At 37.0% G+C, this 19,919-nt stretch overlaps 1 protein-coding gene across 16 annotated transcripts in view; it reads right to left on the bottom strand.

Annotated features, from left to right (window-relative positions):
* Positions 1-1,634: 1,634 nt before the first annotated feature.
* DLG2 (discs large MAGUK scaffold protein 2) overlaps positions 1,635-19,919 on the bottom strand; it is a 2,242,830-nt gene continuing 2,224,545 nt past the window's right edge. For all 16 annotated transcript variants that reach the window (XM_049780036.1, XM_049780021.1, XM_049780023.1 and 13 more), the window contains 6 exons: positions 19,454-19,504; positions 18,403-18,504; positions 13,829-14,001; positions 11,360-11,469; positions 7,202-7,293; positions 1,635-6,221 (listed from right to left, as the gene is read on the bottom strand). In XM_049780036.1, the coding sequence (XP_049635993.1) occupies positions 6,115-6,221; positions 7,202-7,293; positions 11,360-11,469; positions 13,829-14,001; positions 18,403-18,504; positions 19,454-19,504 (635 nt within the window). In that variant the 3' untranslated portion in view covers positions 1,635-6,114. The remainder of the gene's footprint in view (positions 6,222-7,201; positions 7,294-11,359; positions 11,470-13,828; positions 14,002-18,402; positions 18,505-19,453; positions 19,505-19,919) is intronic.

Genomic DNA, 19,919 nt, shown 5'->3' with positions numbered 1-19,919 from the left:
CTATGCTATCTCTTCAACCCCTTGAATGTTATATTTTTTAAAAGTGTAAGAAGAAGTGAAATAAGACACACAGAAAATTCAAAAACTCTTTAAGCCTTTTCCCCTCCCAAACACATTAATTGAAAGGAATATACTTTTGTGTTGAATTATAATTCATTATAAGCCTATGTAAACTGTAAAAATCATAACATGAAATAATTGTCCACATGTAAGGTTTGCATTGGGCTTGTGGCTGCAGTTAATGGTTTCACTGCCTGCCCTGAAATCCCTGTTCTCTGCTGTCTAGAACCAGACATAGGATACCTGATGACTCTCAAGTTTATGGGCATGATTGGGATGATATAGCCAAGGGTAGTTTCCTGAATGGCCAGTCCAGTTCTGATAGTTCATCAGGAAGCAAAACATTTATCAGAATCATCCCTTGAGAGGCAGACTTGCCCCTCTCCACAGGTAGGAGCAATTAGACTGAGTTTCTAGCAGTCAGACCTGTATTCAATGCCAGTATCAGAAGGTATGTGTTTAACTTGAGGGAAGGATTTAGAACCTTATTTGGCCAGGTACAGGTTGCCAGTGTAGACACTTCTGATATGTTTCCTTCCCCTTTAGAGCTAAAATTCTTTGTGGTCCCAGTGCTTATGGACAATGATTACCCCTTTATGATCATTCTCTTTCCATCCTCAGTACCAGAGGAGAGGAAAAAAATATATTAGCGTCTCTATTCTTAGTGCCTTCTGGAATCTCTTAATTTTGGACAATTATTCCTTCCCCCTATCCATATACAAGTATTTAAAAATATTTATATCTTGACTCTTGGCAAAATCCAGAAAGTAGGCTAAGATAATAACAAAATGTTTAAAAGTATGCAAAAACACTTTCTTAGTAACAATATTCTTCAGAGAATATCTGCTCTGACTGAAATCAGATTAGTTTGATCAAAATAAAAATGAATGATACTTTTTTTTGTGGGGGGGGCACACCCGGTGACGCTCAGGGGTTACTCCTTGCTATGCGCTCAGAAATCGCTCCTGGCTTGAGGGACCATATGGGATGCTGGGAGATTGAATGGCAGTCCGTCCTAGGCTAGCTCGGGTAAGGCAGACGCCTTACTGATTCGTGCCACTATTCTGGCCCCTTCTTTTTATAAAAAAATTAGGCTTTGGGAAGAAGTAATTTGTTCTGATGTACTTAGGGCTATTTGGGTAAGTATCCCAGGGATATTTAGACCACATCCAGCTGTATTCAGAGCTTATTTTAGTTAAATTTATGTAATGTCAGGGATAGAACCGAGATCAGCTACATTCAAGATAAATACCTTTGCCCACTGTATGATCTCTCTGGCCCAAAGTAATGTTTTTATTTGGGGGGCCATACATGATGGAGGGAATTCTCCTGGCTATACCCTCAGGGATCACTTCTGCTGCTAGGCTCTGGGGACCACACAGGGAGCAAGGCGTTGAATCCAGTTTAGTTACATGGCAGGCAAGCAACATACCTGTTGTACTATTTCTCCAGTACCCAAAGAAACATGTCCTTGTTCATATTTTGTAATTAAAGTACATTTTTATAGCAAGTGTTTTTATAATGGGGCTGTGTCTAACACTGGAAAGACACAAATTATGCACTGACACACTGAGTATGAAATATACATCTTGATTTTATAATCGTGTGTGCTTTATTTTGTACACAAATGGAATGGAAGTGTAGAATATTTACACTTAACAGGAGTGTAAGCTGTGCAGCATCTCTGTAAGCTCCAGCCCTGGTAAGGAATGTCCCCCTCCCATCCTGCACTACAGCTTGATGAAGAAACATCCTGTCAGAGAGAAGCACAAAATTGTCATATTGAAAGGTTCTAACAGGTACAGCCTGGTGCACTCAGAAGTTAAGATACACTTGGGTAACACAAGTTCAAAAAGAAGAGAAGAAAATTTTGCCATCCCATTGGGAGTCAACTTTGCCATTGGGTTGTCTGTCCTCATGAATTGTTAGGGAGATTTCACTATTCTACCTTTTCAATGATCTTAGTCTAATTTGTCTACCTGCTTTATTTAGCTTGTCTCCAGCTGCCATAAAAAAACTGCACAGCTGTACAGAAGGGATTTCTGAAGCACAGATTTCTGCGAGCATGGATATTTACAGACTGGAATATGTGTGGGTTTCCATCCACAGACACTCATACCCAATCTAGTATTAACATACATGACGGATGTACCATCGATGCCATACATAATTTGCAATGCATAGTCACAGAATTCTGCAGGGAGTCCTCTGTTAAATCAATTGTTACAGCAGTTACTGCATATACTTTAAGGGGGAATGTCCCTCTTTTCTCCCTAGGAATGACAAATTACTATGATAAACTTAGGAACTAGTTTGAGTCCTTGACTTAGAGACTTTTTTTTTTTTCGTAAGAATTTAGGAAGGACCAAGACAGGAAAAAAAATGTCATTTCACCAGCAAGCCCATTTCATCTCACGAGAGCAATCACCAGTTGAATAGCAGAAGGGGCTTCACGTGAGAATGGGAAAAAGAAAGGGTATGGAGGTGGAAAAAAATGTCTCTCTCCAAACCGAGGCGATGGCATGGCTTCCATGAAAGAGGAGGAGGTTCTGTTGTTGGAGTGACTGTTGGGGCCAGCTTCTGCCTTTATCAAAATGAAGTGTCCTTAGAGCCAGACCATGGTGCTGGAAGTGCTCTGAGGAACAGCTTCAGGCAGAGGCACCCAGGTGCTTTGGGCCCAGAGCGTGCATCCTCGCTGCCAGGCAGCGGTGCAGGCTGGCTCAGTGAGGGCCTTGGAGCTTCTCTAGGGTGGACCCTCACTCTCAGCTTAGCTTTCTGGGCTGCGTAGGTGAAACAGTGACCCAAAGTATTTGTGTCATCAGTCCAGCATACGGACTTGCTGTCTGATTCAGCCAGGAGCCCAAACAGGACCAAAACATGAGAAAGTGTGGGGTTTGGAGAAATGCTTATAGACATATAGAAATGATAGGACAATAAGGAAAGGAAAGGCACAGAGACAAAGATGAATCGGGAGTAGATGAGAATTGGGGAATGAGAGAGGAAAGACTGTTGGAAGTCAGACTCAGAGAAGATAAGAAAGAAGGATCCAAGAGAAATCTGAAATGAGATAAAAATAAAAATGCGATGGCAGAGAAGAGAGGGAGAAAAACCAAAGAAAAGTGTCCTGAAGGGCTGGCAGTAAGATCAAAGACAGCTTATGGAACACCTGAGTGCAGCTTTGGAAAGATGGGCTCATGCAACAGAGCCAAGATCAGGGGGCTGAGAGGAAAAAGCCTGTGTGAACACAGCTAACAAATCCGGGGGATATGGGGAGGGGTGGTGGGAAGAGAAAAAAAGCCAATGCCCCTGCAAATAGCTGACAAACGGAATTTTGATTTTGGTAAAGCTGAGACCCCCATGGTGCTACACATTGTACCAGAGCATGACAAATAGCACCAGTGACACGATCTGGCACTTTTCTGAAAGGGCCCAGCATGTAAAAGTGACGTTGCGCCTCCAGCAAGCCTTCAAATTGGAGAGAGCTCTGGACAAAGTTTGTGGTGTTAGCACCAGTCTGGCCCCTGGCTCCAAGTGCATTTGCACCAGATGTAATCTGGGTAACGTTCATGCCATTTCCATCCAAGAGGTCAGATTTGCTATGAGCTACAACAGTTCATTGGAGCCCTAAAGACCTCGACATTAGGAAGTGCAAGACAACACAACAAATGGTGGTGTAAATTCTATAGGAAAAGACCTTCTCACCAATGAACTTGGTGATTCTTCAAGCAAATATATATGTATATATATGTGTAGAAATCTACATAAAAAATCAGTGCAAATGCCAGTTCTAATTTGGAAGCATCTACACTAGGAAAATAAATCATTATATTACTACAAAACCAAGGGTTGATGGTTCAATTTGATTGTACTTAGCCACAGCAATACTTAATATTAAATGGAAAGCACATCACATGACCTGCATAAAACATCTACTCATTAATGACAGTCCTTTAAATAAATAGTTGCATGCTCAGTTGAGAAACCAAAGAAGTTATCATGGTGGCCTAAAAAGAGAGCTGGGATCAGGAATGGCATTCTGGTGGCAGAAAACTTCTGGGAGCAATTTGTTGGAAATAGGCCTTGACCTGAAACTGGTGAATTACTGATATGGACAAAGCCCTGACATTTTGAGTCCTTAAAGGAAAGCTCTGGATATTTAACTTGTATCACTGGGAAAATGCTTTGCTAGCCCTTCCAGTGGCATAGACAGCCTCACAACTATCGGTAGATGGGTAATTTTGTTATGTTTGTTTTGGTGACTGCAGCCAGGCAGACAGTGGTAGTTAGTGTAAAATGGATGATTGTTTTCAGAAAGAGACCCTCATTCTGAGCTCCACTGTTCTTACTATGAAGAAGCCCCATCATTGCTATTGACTTTCTTGCTCTCCAATCCCAGCCTGTATGCTGGTTTGCTGCACAGTGTGGCAGAATCCCTGCCAGGTCTGCATGTACCCCAGGAATAAGGCGATGGGGCTTAGTCTGGGCATATAGGGAACCCAGAGTTGAGTGGTTATTAAGATCTTGAAAAAGTCTCTCTCTAAACAACATGGGTACAAGCAATACTGACATCATAATCAGCTCTTAAGTGGGATAGAGGCTTTGGGAGGTTTCTTTTCATAAGAAAAAAATCATTATAATAATTCTAAAGAATAAACTTGTTCCAGGTGCAGCCCCCAAGAAAGGTAGTTCAATAGGTTGAGCTCAAAGTCATTGTATTTTCCTGTGGTTTTATCACTTCACTTTGTTCTCTACACAGAACCAAAAGTCTGCACCCCTCACCTTTCCTATATTTCTTTCTCTCTCTTCTCAAAGAAATAGTGCATCTTGGACAGATATCTTGATGGTTTTAGCCATCTTTGGCTTTTGCAAAATCCTTAGTTACTTACAAGCCCTCCCAATATTAATTACTTCTAGTTGGCCAAAATACTAAGTTATATTTTTTGGACTGTATGTAAGTAACCAAGTTAGTCTACTATTTGTATGGCGGATCAGGGTGGTCAATAAGAGAAAAGCAAAAACTTCCCTTTATATCATTTGCACAAATTGGTTTTTAAAAGCTATCAGCTTAAAAATGCACTAACAAAATAGCTTCCAAAAATATCTATGAGAGAACAACTCATGAAGAGATGTGACCCATGAATATGTTTCACTATTATGGAAAGGAAATGATGGAAGGTAAGAGAGGAAGAAGTCTTTGCCAGACATAGTTTTTAAAAAACTCAGATGCTCTTAATGGATCATTGGCCATAAAAGGGAGAGTGCAACTTTCAGTTCTGGAATTTGATTTTTTGCTGATAGTGCATACATTTAGTCTTTCAATTAATTAGTCATTACAAAATATTTCACAAAACTTTTTTTTAACCTATAGAAATTCATTTCTATACATTTAATATATTTTTATTATATAAATTATTTTCATCTTTAGTGCCTTTCAGTTTATAAATAGCAAAATAGACAAAAAAAATCATAACGCTAACTTCAGGTTGAGTAGTTGAGTTTAAACTCCTCCATACACTGGCAAATTAGATGAAATACTTATTCTGCAGATGCCAGAAACTACACTTATCCTTCCATGATATTTTGCCATCTCCAAAAGGATTCCTTTCCCTTTTTCCTTCTTTTGCTTGTTAAAAAAAAATCAAAGGATGTGCATAGTTATAAAATTCAAAGGGTACCAATTACAGCTGTGATAATGGTAAGGTTGGTGAAGTTCGAGTGCTGGCAACTTTTCTTTAAAGCAAACAACACAGAGAGCTCAGCAGTTTAATCAGCTCTGGACATCTGCTGGAGTGAGGAGGCTGCCCATCATCCCTATACCTGGTACTTTGAGCAAACCAAATCTTTCCTGCAATCTGCAATGTCTTTTCTGTCCCACCCTTTGGCCCCTCCGTTTCCTTCATGGCTTCACACAGTTTGTGTTGTACATTCATAAGAATTCACATTGACTGCAAAAACATAAATGCAACAAAAACATAAAAGCCTCCAAGTAGTATATTATATATATTTTGTTCTTCTAAATGCTCTTCTGTCATTGTCAGAGGTGCAGTAACTAATTTATAACTTTTCCTTCGAGGGAATCCAGATGAAAGGCCCAGATTGCTCTTCAATAACAAGCTTGCATTGGTTATATATATCTTCTAAGCTGTCTCCTTGGACAATAGCTACAATAAAAGCAAACAAATCCTGAGTTAGGAATTATTTTCTGGATTGTAAAGACTAAGCAACAATCACACAGCAGAAGCTCATATAAGTGATTTTTTTCCTTTACTTTTCATTAGTAAGAAAAGAACCAGAATATTCACTTAAGCAGTCATATTAAAAAAATAACCATGTTCAATCATGTCCTGATAAGTAATTAAAGCCCCACAGCCTCTTTCTATAGGTCTGTATATAATTATGGATAATGAACTCTCATTTTCTATTATTTTAAAATTTTATTTTATTGAAACCATTGTGATCAACAAAGTCCTTCAAAGTTCTTGAATTTCAGATGTACAGTGAAGCATTCCCACTATCAGTGTTGACCCTCCTCCACCATGGTCCCAGAGTGCATCCTATACCATCATCCTTTGCCCCTATCCCCCAATCTGTCAGTATAACAGACCCATTTAACTTTAGGTCTCTTGATTCTATTGTTGTTGACTTTGGCTGGATATTTAGTTCTATCCTTTTTTTTCTCCACCAATATACCTGAGACCACTTGGCTCCTGTCCCCCATTCTTTCATTTTTTTTCTTAGTTTTATAGAAAACTGCAGAATATGATGTAAAACAAAGTAATCTATGTCCCAAGTTTCTTTTTTTTTTTTTTTTTTGCCTTTTTTTTGGGGGGGGCACACCCGGTGACACTCAGGGGATACTCCTGGCTATGCGCTCAAAAATTTCTCCTGGCTTGGGGGGCCATATGGGATGCCAGGGGATCAAACAGTGGTCAGTCCTAGATTAGCGTGGGCAAGGCAAACACCCTACCACTTGTGCCACCACTCCGGCCCCAAATACCATGTTGTCCCAAGTGGATGAAACAGAGAGAAAATAGAGATTCTCAGTAAGAATATTTTAAGATCTAGGTATAACAGGGAGTCTCTCTATGTCACATTTCAGTTAATGTATTCTTCCTCAGAGTTAAAGGGTACATGAATTTACCTGTAAAATATTCTCCAAATTCTTGTTCTAGTTTAATTGCACGATCATAGGTTTTCTTGGCTTGCTCCTCTGTTAGACGCTTATTCATTTCCCTAAGAAAATACAGATGCAGAATTATAATAGGAAATAAAAATTTAAATGTCTTTATAAAATGGAACCTGCAAAACCCTGAAGTTTTCTGTATACAATCCTCCAGGACTTTTCTTTGCCAAAATAATCTCACAATAAGGAAATCTCAAAAGCTCACAGCTCTTGGTTTTATAGTAAGTAAAAATAATTATTTTGTAAGTTTTTGGTCACATCCAGCATTGTGCAGGACTTATGGCTCTGTGCTCAAGGATCACTCCTGGTAGTGTTCTATACTTGGCAGAACATATGTGGTTCTGGGAATTGAACCTTGGTTGACTACATACAAGGCAAAGGCATAACCATGGTAGTCCTTTGGTTTTTTTTTTTTTTTGTTTTTTTTTTTTTGAAATCAAGTAACAGACATAGTGAAGGAACTTGCTTAACTATCTAAGGGATAAATTTCAAAATATTTTTTTAAAGCCATACCCAGCATCACTCCAGGATTACTCCTCCTGGTTCTGCACTCAGAAACTACTCCTGGTAGGTTTGGGGGACCATATGGAATGCCAGGGATCTAACCTTGGGTCAACTGCATGCAAGGTAAACACCCTACTTACTGGGTTATCACTTTAGCCCCAGCATTTGATTTTTTTTTTGTTTTATTTTTTGGGTCACACCCGGCGTGCTCAGGGGTTACTCCTGGCTGTCTGCTCAGAAATAGCTCCTGGCAGGCACGGGGGACCATATGGGACACCGGGATTCGAACCAACCACCTTTGGTCCTGGATTGGCTGCTTGTAAGGCAAACGCCGCTGTGCTATCTCTCCGGGCCCAGCATTTGATTTTTAAAGTCAATTTTATTCAAAAATTTTATTATGTGAAAACATAGTATCTTTCATAAGACATATCTGGAAAAAAATTCTCAAAAGCTAAAGTTAGACTGTAAATTTATTTCGGAAAGATTCTGATTAGTGCAATATAAATATAAAAGAATTCCCAAACTCTTGTGAAAAAAAAAAAGAATTCACCTTTAGTCTAGAGATAGTATCTCTAATTTTTCTCTCAAATATTCTGAGCCTTAGAACTTGTGAGGGGCTATCTCTTGGGTGCAGATATTGGACCTAACTTAATCCTTTTCAGAGAAAGATAGTGTACTTTGTTCTTGGTATTAAGAAATCATGGGCCCGGAGAGATAGCACAGCACAGCGGCGTTTGCCTTGCAAGCAGTTGATCCAGGACCAAAGGTGGTTGGTTCGAATCCCGGTGTCCCATATGGTCCCCCGTGCCTGCCAGAAGCTATTTCTGAGCAGACAATCAGGAGTAACCCCTGAGCACCGCCGGGTGTGGCCCAAAAACCAAAAACCAAAAAAAAAAAAAAAAAAAAAAGAAATCATGTACATTTGGTTCTTCTGAGTTGGAGGGTTTTTTTGTTTTGTTTTGTTTTTGGGTCACAGCCAGCAGCACTCAGGCATTACTCCTGGCTCTATGTTCAGAAATCACTCCTGGCAGGCTCAGAGGACCGTATGGGATGCTGGGATTTGAACCACCGTCCTTCTGCATGCAAGGCAAATGCCTTATTTCCATGCTATCTCTCCCGGCCCCTGAGTTGGAGTTTTTAATCTTTTGATCTATGAACTTGTCTTGGTCTGTCTTTGAGGGCAGAGACCATGTGTGTTTATCAACAAGTGGTATAGAGTCTGACTCAGTATTTATTTGTTGAAAAGCTAGCCCAATAAAAATTAGAATGATAGTTGAAGACAAATGTGTACATAGGCTGTCTTGGAAGCAGGCAAAAGCAGAGAAGAGGCTGAAGAGACACAGGAAAGTTTCTTATTGCTATGTATATATTTATGGAAGGGGCAGTGTCATATGGCAGCGCAATATTGTGACACCACTTTTGCACACATCCTTGATTTTATGCTCCTGTAGAGAGTAGCTACATATGATAAGTACTATGGTCTGATGTGGACGATGTACTTGAGAAATAATGTGTGATGAGGTATTAAGGCCTAAAAGTGACAGCTGCCATGCTTTTGTTCCAGTTGGCTTAGCATTCATTTCTCACTGGGGAACCTGCAAAGCGTATCCACATGGCTCCTGAAATAAAGCCCTTAGAAAAGAGAGAACTCGAAAGTCCACAATGACTTGACATTGAATCACAAGATCACATTTTCAGGACCTATGAATATAGTGAAGGCAAATCATTTACCTACCTTACTGTGGAAGCAGCCTTCATGTGTTTCAGCCCCTTAGTGATTAACAGCTATGATAATGCCCAAACGACATATTACAGAAGTCACCACATAGTTGTAGCAGGAATATTCACTGGCATATATTAGAGGGGAATGCTTGGCCCAAATCATGGAGAATGAAATGTGCAAATGCCATTTCTCTCTAAGGATTCAGAGGTCTTCCTGGATGCTATTTGTCTTACTGCATCTTTATAATATAAAACTTAACTTTTCTATTTCTGATACATGTCTTTAAGATGTTATTCCTGAGAAGTGAGGATCATTTTTCTCTTCTTCTTAAAGTTAAACTTAAGACATTACTTTTCAGTTTGTTTGCATATTAAAAATCACTCTTACAAAATGAAATTTATGGCTGCTTAATTCATTTTGTACAATGTGAAACAGACTATCCTAAATAAAGAATTTAATAATGCTTTTTAGAATAATGCTATCAAGAACGATTTCTGAGCACAAAGTCAGGAGTAACCCCTGAGCGCTGCCGGGTGTGACTCAAAAACAACAACAAAAAAGAAATCACTCCTGGCAGGTTCGGGGGACCATATGGGATGCCGGGATCCAGACCCCATTCTTCTGCATCAAGGCAAATGCCCTACCTCCATGCTATCTCTCCGGCCCCTGTTTACTAATTTTTTAAGAAAGGTATTTCACAAATCTGTGAAAAATTAAAAACAAAAACAAATGTCTGCATTCTGTATACTTTCCTACTTATATATGTGCACAGATTTGGAAAATTGTTTTGAATTATAGATGTTTTATTAGTATGCCACTAAAAAAACTTCCTACTAGATTGTGGCATATATATGCCTTGTACTTTTACTGCAAGAAATTTCACTCATGCAATTTCATCCAAGTATTTCACTCATCCAAGTATTTCACCCATGCAAGCCAAATGCTCTACCACTGAATTAAATCCTATTGTTTCTATGTTCATTGCAGCTCTATATACAATAGACAAAAATATGAAAATAACTAAAATTCCCATGAAGTGGTAATTGGATAAAGAAACCAGGGTAAATACACAATGGAATATCACTAAGCCATGTAATTTGCTACAATGCATATGGATCTGGAGAATATCATGTTAAATGAAATCAGACTCAAAATGACCTCTTGCATATGTGGGAAGGGGAAAGGCGGGAGGTAAACTGGAGGCATTGGTGGCAGGAAATGTGCATTGTATGACTGAAACTCAATCAGGAACAACTTTGTAATTGTATTTCATGGTGATTCAATTAACGAATTAATTAATAAAAAGAAACTTTGTAGGGGAATATTAAATGCCCAATGGCAATAGGAATGAAGAGCAGGAGATCTGGTCTTCCACAGCAAGGCTGCCACTGGTGAGGGTCGAGGGGGACAAGTGAGAGGAAGGAACACCAGAACAATGGAGGAGGAGAAGAGTGTGTGCCACATAAGCAGGCTGGGGGAAGGGAGAAAAACTGGGGACAGTGGTAGAGGGTCATTACACTGGTGAAGGGACAGTTGCTGGAACACTATATACCTGAAAATCAATGATAAATATCTTTGTAACTTTGCGATTTATGATGACTGAATTAAAAAATTGTTTTCAAAGCAAAACAATCTTCAAAATGACAAAACAAAAGTTACACAACTCTAAAACTTGTGAAATGGAAATAAAAAAAATCAAGAAATTGACATTTAAAGGAATTGCTGACCTTCTGCTTGCAATGGTTCAAAATAAATAAAATGATCACTTTCGTTAAAAAGAAGACGTAATATTGACATTTCCCTTTTGTAAACATCTATGACAAAAAACTATTAACAATTTGCAGTGATATAGGGAATAGGTTTAAAGGTAGGCTTTCCTCTCTACTTACATCAGTGGTTCCAGGGACCTGGGTTTGATGAAAATGGCAATTGGATAGAGCTGGGCAACTTGTAATCTCTTAATAGCATTTCCTGATACGTCAAGTATACAGTGTTTTCCCTGGTAGAAAGAAAAAAAAAAACAAAAGAAAACATGACGTTAATCAATAATCCAGATTGACCATAAACAACCATTAATAGAAGCAATAATAACAACAAGTTAAGTGTTTTAGAGGTCAGTGTTAAAGGGGGTACAGACTGAAAAAGGCTTATTGTAACACATAAATAAAAATTGATTATTTAGAATCGTAGCAGAATACTTGCTCTAATTCTAATTTATCACACTTCTACAAAGTATTTACCACTGGAAGAGGCATAGTTATTTAAGAAAATTAAGTGAACTTAATACAGGTAAAAATGCCTCTTCCAGTGGTAAATACTTTGTAGAAGTGTGATAAATTAGAATTAGAGCAAGTATTCTGCTACGATTCTAAATAATCAATTTTTATTTATGTGTTACAATAAGCCTTTTTCAGTCTGTACCCCCTTTAACTATGCCTTGTACAAAGAAGAAATATAAAGTACGTGATGCAATTGAGCTCATTCTCATACAGTTTATAAATCACCCCTAAAAAAACCTGTCAAAAATAAATCCCCAAATATTTGTAGTTGCCATTGGATTTTATGGAAGAGAAGATAAAGGTTATACATATTAACTTATTTTCCCAAAGTCACAGACTAGAAAACTCAAATCCAAGTTTTGAATGCTGAATATTTTACCATTTAATATTAGACTGAGAAGAATGGTAAGATTGCAAATGTAAAGCAATCTTTTCAGCCTTCTAAAAGAACTTATAGGCATCTAACCATTTGTAAAAGATAAATGCGAAAAGTGTTACTGTAAATATTATATCCTAAATGCTTATACAAGATACATACATATATTGTTAATAAATGAAAACCTTATTACATAGTTGTATACCTCGTCTAACTGGGCTTGCACTGCAATAAATATTCAGAGCAAGCTTAAAGAAGCCGTGCTGGAAAAGTGGATATTTTTGTCACATATCATATTCTACTTCCTGGAGAGAAACTGCCTCATTAGCCTGAAGTTAGAAGAAACTTATAAAAGAAAGAGCATATTCTACTCCAACATATGATAAAAACTCATTTATACTATTCACAAAAAAATTAACAGCTAAATATTAAAAAATAAAAAAATATTAACTATATATTTCAACTTTCATAGAAGGGATAAATTAAGATGATTTAAGCTCTTCATCACATACAATAAATTTAAAATTTGCTATCTTTCATATAGTTATATGAACTATCTAAAATCAGGTTGTAGAGATAACACAGGGGTTAAAGTGCTTGTCTTGCAGAGACATTTAGATCTTTAACACTATATATTGCCTTCAGAGTGCAACCAGGAGTGTCCCTGAGCACACAAACAGAAGCCTTGAGCATAGTCATACTAAATACTAAAATCTAAATACTGTTTGGTGACAATTATTAAATATACCCAATGAACAAATATTGTTATATGTTTGAGCAGAGAATAGATGCAATTATCTAAGAAACAGGAAATAAAAATCTCGAAGTCTTTCTTTTTTGGGGGGGCACACCTGGTGATGCTCAGGGGTTACTCCTGGCCATGTGCTACATGTTTGAGCAGAGAAAAGATGCAATTATCTAAGAAACAGGAAATAAAAACCTCGAAGTCTTTCTTTTTTTTGGGGGGGGGCACACCTGGTGACGCTCAGGGGTTACTCCTGGCCATGTGCTCAGAAATTGCTCCTGGCTTGGGAGACTATATGAGATGTCGGGGGATTGAACTGTGGTCTGTCCTAGGCTAGCTCTGGCAAGGCAAACGCCTTACTACTCCGCGCCACCGCTCCAGCCCCTCAAAGCGATCCTTAAATTTACATTTAAGTGTCTCTTTCTACAATTTTCTCTTGAAGAATCTCCTCTTTTCCATACTTTCGAGATTAACACAGAAAGGGAATCACAGTATATTTATCTTTTTAAATTGGAATTTGCTAGTAATAGGCTTGACCAATCTTTTCTTCTACTTATTTTACCACAAAGACCATTATTTTTATAGGAAGATAAAACATAATTCCTGCTTAACCCACACAATTAAGGATCTTGAGCTAAAACATGAGGAGTAACAAAGCTTCCTTAATAAATTCAACATTTATTAGGACCAGAGATAAGTGAATCAAGGGAAATTCATTCTCCATTCTTTAAACTGTTAATTGCCTGTCGGGTTATAGCTTTTGCTCAAGTCTGTGAGTAGACTTTACTGAAATTAGAACAAAGATGAATAACCTTGCTCAAAAGGGATGTTCTGCTTAGAGATTCTGAAAGCATATTTACTAAAAATTTACAACTGCAATCAGAAAGAGTAATAACCCTTAAAACACATCCAAGGGGGATAGCTCTTAAGGAAGGTATAACATGATTGGTAAATGTACCCTCTCAGCGACAAATCTCACTGACTGCACACTGGTTCCATATAAGTTGTCATTGTACTGGCCAGCTTCTATAAACTTGTGCTCTTGGATATCTTTTTCCATTTGTTCCCTGGAAATGACAAAGTGATAATCTCTGCCATCTACTTCATAGTCACGCTTTGGCCTCGTTGTATCTGTATAAAACAAAAAAAATTAAATTAAGAGTTTGAATTAATTCTCATAAATCTTCTTTATACCTATTTCCACTATCTTCTGAACAGACATATAAAATATGTGACATGAAAAAGCATGATACAGCAACAGGCATTTAGAATACCTGTTGATATTCGAGTCTATACAAGTATAAAACTGCCTATGATAAACAAGTATAACACTGGGCAAAATATGTGAAAAAGCTATTTTCAGGCATCACACTCCAGGCAGTGCAGGGATATAATCAATTAGATGAGAAATATGTGAGGAAAACTTGAGTTGGCATTGACGCATTTTTTAAAGTTGAAATATAACATTGCTTATTAATGTTGCTTATAGATAGGCATGTATTATCATTATTAATTTATTTACTTTTTTGGCTTTTGGGTCACACTTGGTGACGCTCAGAAGTTATTCCTGGCCATGAGCTCACAAATCGCTCCTGGCTCAGGGGACCATATGGGATGCCAGGGATCAAACTGAGGTCTGTCCTGGGTCAGTTGTGTGCAAACAAACACCCTACCACTGTGCTATCGCTCTGGTCCCAGATAGGAATGCATTTATTCTTTTTCACACTCTAACATTCAGAAACATATTTTAGGGAAATTAATTAGTAGTAGTTAATTTAATATATTTATTATGTTTCAATACCTACCCCTTTGCACACTTTCCACTATCAATGTCCCTAGTTTTCCACTTATTCCCCAACCCTAGCATGACTTTATATGCAGATATTTCTCTCTTCTCTTCCACCCCTTCTTCCATGCCTTTTTCCTTTTTCGGTTTGCAATGCTGTTACTGAAAGGGTACCTGCATATCACATTACCTCCTTTCAGGACCATTTCTAAGTGAAGAATTGAGACGGCACCAAGTTGTGCTTGATTTAACTCTAGGGATATATTCTGAGAAATGCAGTAGGAAATTGTGTCCCTGTGATAGGGTTTAATTACACAAACTAGATGGTCTAGTTTACAATAGTCTATAATATACCGTGGCTATATTATATAATCTATTTGGCCCATCACTGTAAATGTGCTCCCTCATTGACTGAAGCTTCATTAAATGATATATAACAAACTAGTGTTCAGCTAGAGTTCAATGAGAATTGAACTGGACATTTGGTTGAAACCAGAAAGACCATGTTCGTAATAGTCTAAACACACTTTTATAAAGACTAAAAAGAAGAAGTTCATCTATCAGTAAATAATTATCTATCTGACAAAAAACTTTAATATTCTATAAAGAAATAAAAAATTCAGGCTCTCAGAAATATAGCATTATAATCAATGATTGTGGAACAAAGAAGCATATAACTAGGAAGGGAAATGGGCATACAGTAGTAATATACTCTGAGATTTGAAAATATGTAAATGAGGGTATCAGTAATGTGGGCCTAAAAATGATCAATATGATTAGAAGTGGTCAGACATCTTAGAACAATCTGTTTTTATGAACAAAAAAAAAACAACAAATTTTTTGACTCAGGTATTAAAAATCTATCTTCAAAAAACTATCAAAACTAAAGATTTGTTCTTAAAGAAGTTCATTATATTAATTTATAAATTAGAAATCACAATTATAAATATAATTGCAAGTTAATTATAGTCATAATGGTAGAGTTTCAATCCTTAAATTCTCATAAGTGAGGAATAATTGAGATAATCATTCAAAATATTTTTATAGTAAAAAAAACTTGGGGCTATGGCTCTGAGGAGTGATCCCTAAATAGAGCCAGGAGTAATCCGTGAGCACTGCTGGATGTGGACCCCAATCTCCAAAACAAATATAAAAATGTCAAACAGAGGGGCCAGAGAGTTAGCATAGCAGTAGGGCATTTGCCTTACATGCAGCCTATCCAGGACGGATGGAACCCCAGCATCCCATATGGTCTCCTGTGCCTGTCAGGAGCAATTTCTGAGCTCAGAGCCAGGAGTAACCCCTGAGTGCTATTGGGTGTGACCCAAAAAAACAAACAAAACAACCCCTCCCCCCCAAGTCAAACAGAGAAAGTGTGCACTTAATCTAATTACAGGTCTAAAAACAATTTGCTTCCATTTGGTTTGTGGCTTAGGAGAGAGGTCTTGAGTAGATTAAAAAGTTCTCAAAATTTCTGTATTGTGATATTATCTCATAACATCTCATATTGTGATATTTTCTCATTTGATATTATCTCAAAATCCTGTAGGGATTTTATTATTTCATTTTTCTTATTTAAATTTCTTTTTAACATTTTCCAAGTTTTAGACAATATACATGCATTGACTAACCTATACTGGTGCTAATAATTAAAAAATAGAAAGGAAAGGATGTACAAGGAACACAGGAAAGCGGAATCAGAACTTACATATTTTCTTGTTTTTCAAAAGTGGAGAAAACCAAAAATGGCCAGATATCTGGACTAGGATGCTACTTGATCCTGTCTATCTGTTATCATTTTGAAATGTTATCAGAACAGAATCTCTTCCTTGAGTCCTTACTGGGAATAGTTTAATGAGCTATATATAGCAAGTGCCCTAGTTTCCTTTGCCTGTACACTAGACACATTCAATTCCAGCTACTCTACTTATAATGACGTTTAATGATGCAGCTACATTCCTGCTACAGCGATGTCTACTGTGCTGAAATGAGAGATACTTCAAAGCATAAAGCTTAGAAATTATAGAGTAAGAAAAAAAAATCTTTGTTGGGATCAGATTTAAAAGCTTGATTTTCTACTTAAATCAAGTTAAAATTTCCTGGCGATTTGTCTGCATTAGGAGTCCTCAAACAATGGCCCACCAGCCACATGTGGTCCGTCATGTGTATTTATCCTGCCTGCTGGGTGTTTTTGCCACTGCTGCCTGTCCTGCTTAGCAGCTGACTCATCCTGGGCCCACAGTGCATATGTCTGGAATGTATATACACTCTGACTCCACTCCTTCGCTCTGTCTCTCATCTCCTCTTAACTAGTTCTTTATTTTAAATACTGTATTTGTTCCTATTTTTCTTTCTTTTTTTTACTTCAAAATAAGATATGTGAAGTGTGCACAGGAATTTCTTTTTTTTTTTTTTTTTAAAAAACAAACATAGTGCAGCCCTCCAACAGGGACAGTGAACTAGTCCCTATTTAAAAAGTTTGAGGACCTCAGGTCTACATACATCAAAATTCTCTATGCACACGTGTATTTGTGTGATACAGTCTAGGAAGTGTAGGGAGGTAGAATGGATAAATCTTATAGGGACATTCTCAGAGTGAACAGGAAACCCATTAATTGTCCACAGAGACAAGTAAGCATATTTAAGTCTGTAAAGTCCTAGACACATTCAAATATTATGAACTTGCTTTTTGTCGTCCTCCCAACACACCTGGGAATGATCATTATATGGGAGAGGTTATTTTGCTTGGTGATTGGCATGTGGCTCTAAAACATCTAAAATTATTTTAATCTACAGCTGTCTTTCTTTTTTTTTTTTTTTCTGGTGGTATTTTTTTTAATTTATTTAAACACCTTAATTACATATATGATTGTGTTTGGGTTTCAGTCATGTAAAGAACACCATACAGCTGTCTTTCTGGATTCATTGTTTTGGAAAAGACACTTCAGTGGCATTTCACACTACAGAGACACACTAATGACTATTTTAAACCCATAGTTATTTTAAATGCTTAAGGGAGTTGTATTCATCCTGATTTGAGGGAACCAATCCATATTTGACAGTATCAATGAAAAAGTTTAAGGAAAAAAAGTAAATTGCTCAGATAAAAGGCATCATCTGAACAATGAGTAAATTCAAGGAACAGAATTACATTTTATTTTTTCAAAAGCTTTTCTTTTTTTTTTTTCAAATTGAATCACTGTGAGATATAGTTAAAAAGCTGTTGATGGTTGAGTTCCAGTCATGCAATGTCCCAACACCCATCCATTCACTAGTGTATAATTCCTGCTACTACCTCTGTCCTATTTCCTTCCTGTGTCTCCACCTTCCACCTTGCCTTTATGGCAAATTCTCTCTCTCTCTCTCTTTCTCTCAAGCACTGTGGTTTGCAATACTAAAATAGTATCATGCATATCATATCCTTTCAGCATGAAGTTCTTGTCCAGAGAGATTATTTCCAACTACTATTGTCATAGTGATCATTTCTCTATCCAAACTGCACCCCCCATTTCTCTTATCTTTGGGTATTAATTTCATAGCTTTTTTATATCCCAAAAAAGGAGTGTGATCACTTTATGTCTGTCCCTTTCATTCTGATTCATTTCACCCCCTGCTCATGGATTGAGAGAATTAACATCATTACAATGGTAATATTCCCCAAAGCATTGTACAGATTCAATGCATTCTTCATTGAAATATCCATGATGCTTTAAAAAAATTAAAAAAAAAAAGATTTTAATACTTACGAGGCACACAGGAACCAAATTTGTCAGGGAATTCAGAGATCAGGTCATCATTGATCCGATCCTTCATAGGGCCCAAAATAATCACTGGCCGTGTATAGGTTACTAAGAGAGTAAAAGGAAAATGCAGATCAAGAATATAACTTTGGGAATGATTAAAAAAACAATCCTGTAAAATTGGTTCTTCAGCAGAAATAGTCAAACAGGTTTTAGGTACTGAAGGAATACTTTCTTGGAACAATTGCTATATAACTCCTACATTAAGAAAATTATATTTACCATCTGTGCTATGCCTATGTCTATTTTTTGGAAATACCAACCAAAAGAAACTGAAGTGTTTGTCAATGAAAAGAAACACTTGAGGGACTTATTCTTATGTTATAGTTACACTATGTCAAAACAAGTACTGAATTTAGTTCAGTGAGTAAAAAAAAATGCAAAAACAATCCTCTATTATTTACATGATATGTTTTAAAAATAAATCATTCACAGCAATGATACAATTTTCCTATAAAATACCTTTACTCAGCTTTTAAATACTTTTCTTGTTCTGCTGGGATTTACTTAATTCCTTTTGATAATAGGTTAGAAGAAAGTTAAAAGATCAATTGATACAACACTACACCTGATACTTCTGTCAGTAGCTATAACTCAGTATAAAATCCTTTAGGATAGAAGTATAGGGCCTGGGATAATCCACTGATGTATGATGTTCTGCATTTTAGGATATGACCTCCTCCAGGCAGAACTGACTTCAGCTTTCTGGGAGATATTATCTATTTAGCCTATAGAACCCTAGAGAAATCTGGATCTGTTCCTTCCCACTGAGAACCATTTATCTGGGTGGCTGCCCATTCTTTTGGAAGCTGTTACTACCCATGCTCAGATAAATTGTTTGGTCATAAGACTGAAGAAAGAGCAAGGTCTGGTTTAGGTACAGCTGAACAGAAAGTTGAGCTTACTTTCTTTAGTTCTTTATTGTTTCCTTCAGAAATGGTGTTACTTGTTATGGGCCAGAAATAAAAAACAAGACAGAGCATGCTGGGAAACTTACTTTCCTGCCTGGTGACAGGTTCATAAGAAAGAATGAAGTCTTCTTGCCCTCCTGAGAAAAGAAGAAAGACACATCACAATGGACTAACAGTCAAACACACAGCTCAAAAAAAGGGAAATAGGTATCTTTTAGGGATAATTTTTCTTGCTTTTTTAACTTTGAACTATTAAAAAAATTCCTGAATCTTTATAAACTTCCTTAGCACATTAAAGTGCTAGGTTGTTAATAGTTATAACTCCAGTTAACATCTGGAGATCATCCATCAGTTATCTGTAGTCTACTATCCATGGGTTTACTGTTAACTATTAGAATTTCTGTATTTTTATTTTATTTTCTTTTTTATTTCCTAAAAATGCACATTTTCTGCTTGTTTTATATGTGATATATAAACAAGTATCTGTTTGTTTTACTTGTGATATGTAAACTTTGTAAGTATATACATAAATAACTTTATTATAATAAGAAC

Source organism: Suncus etruscus, chromosome 9, assembly GCF_024139225.1.
Source record: "Suncus etruscus isolate mSunEtr1 chromosome 9, mSunEtr1.pri.cur, whole genome shotgun sequence".
Taxonomy (NCBI): domain Eukaryota; kingdom Metazoa; phylum Chordata; class Mammalia; order Eulipotyphla; family Soricidae; genus Suncus; species Suncus etruscus.
The sequence above is the reverse complement of the archived record's forward strand: the minus strand, read 5'-3'. Positions and strand labels throughout refer to the sequence as shown.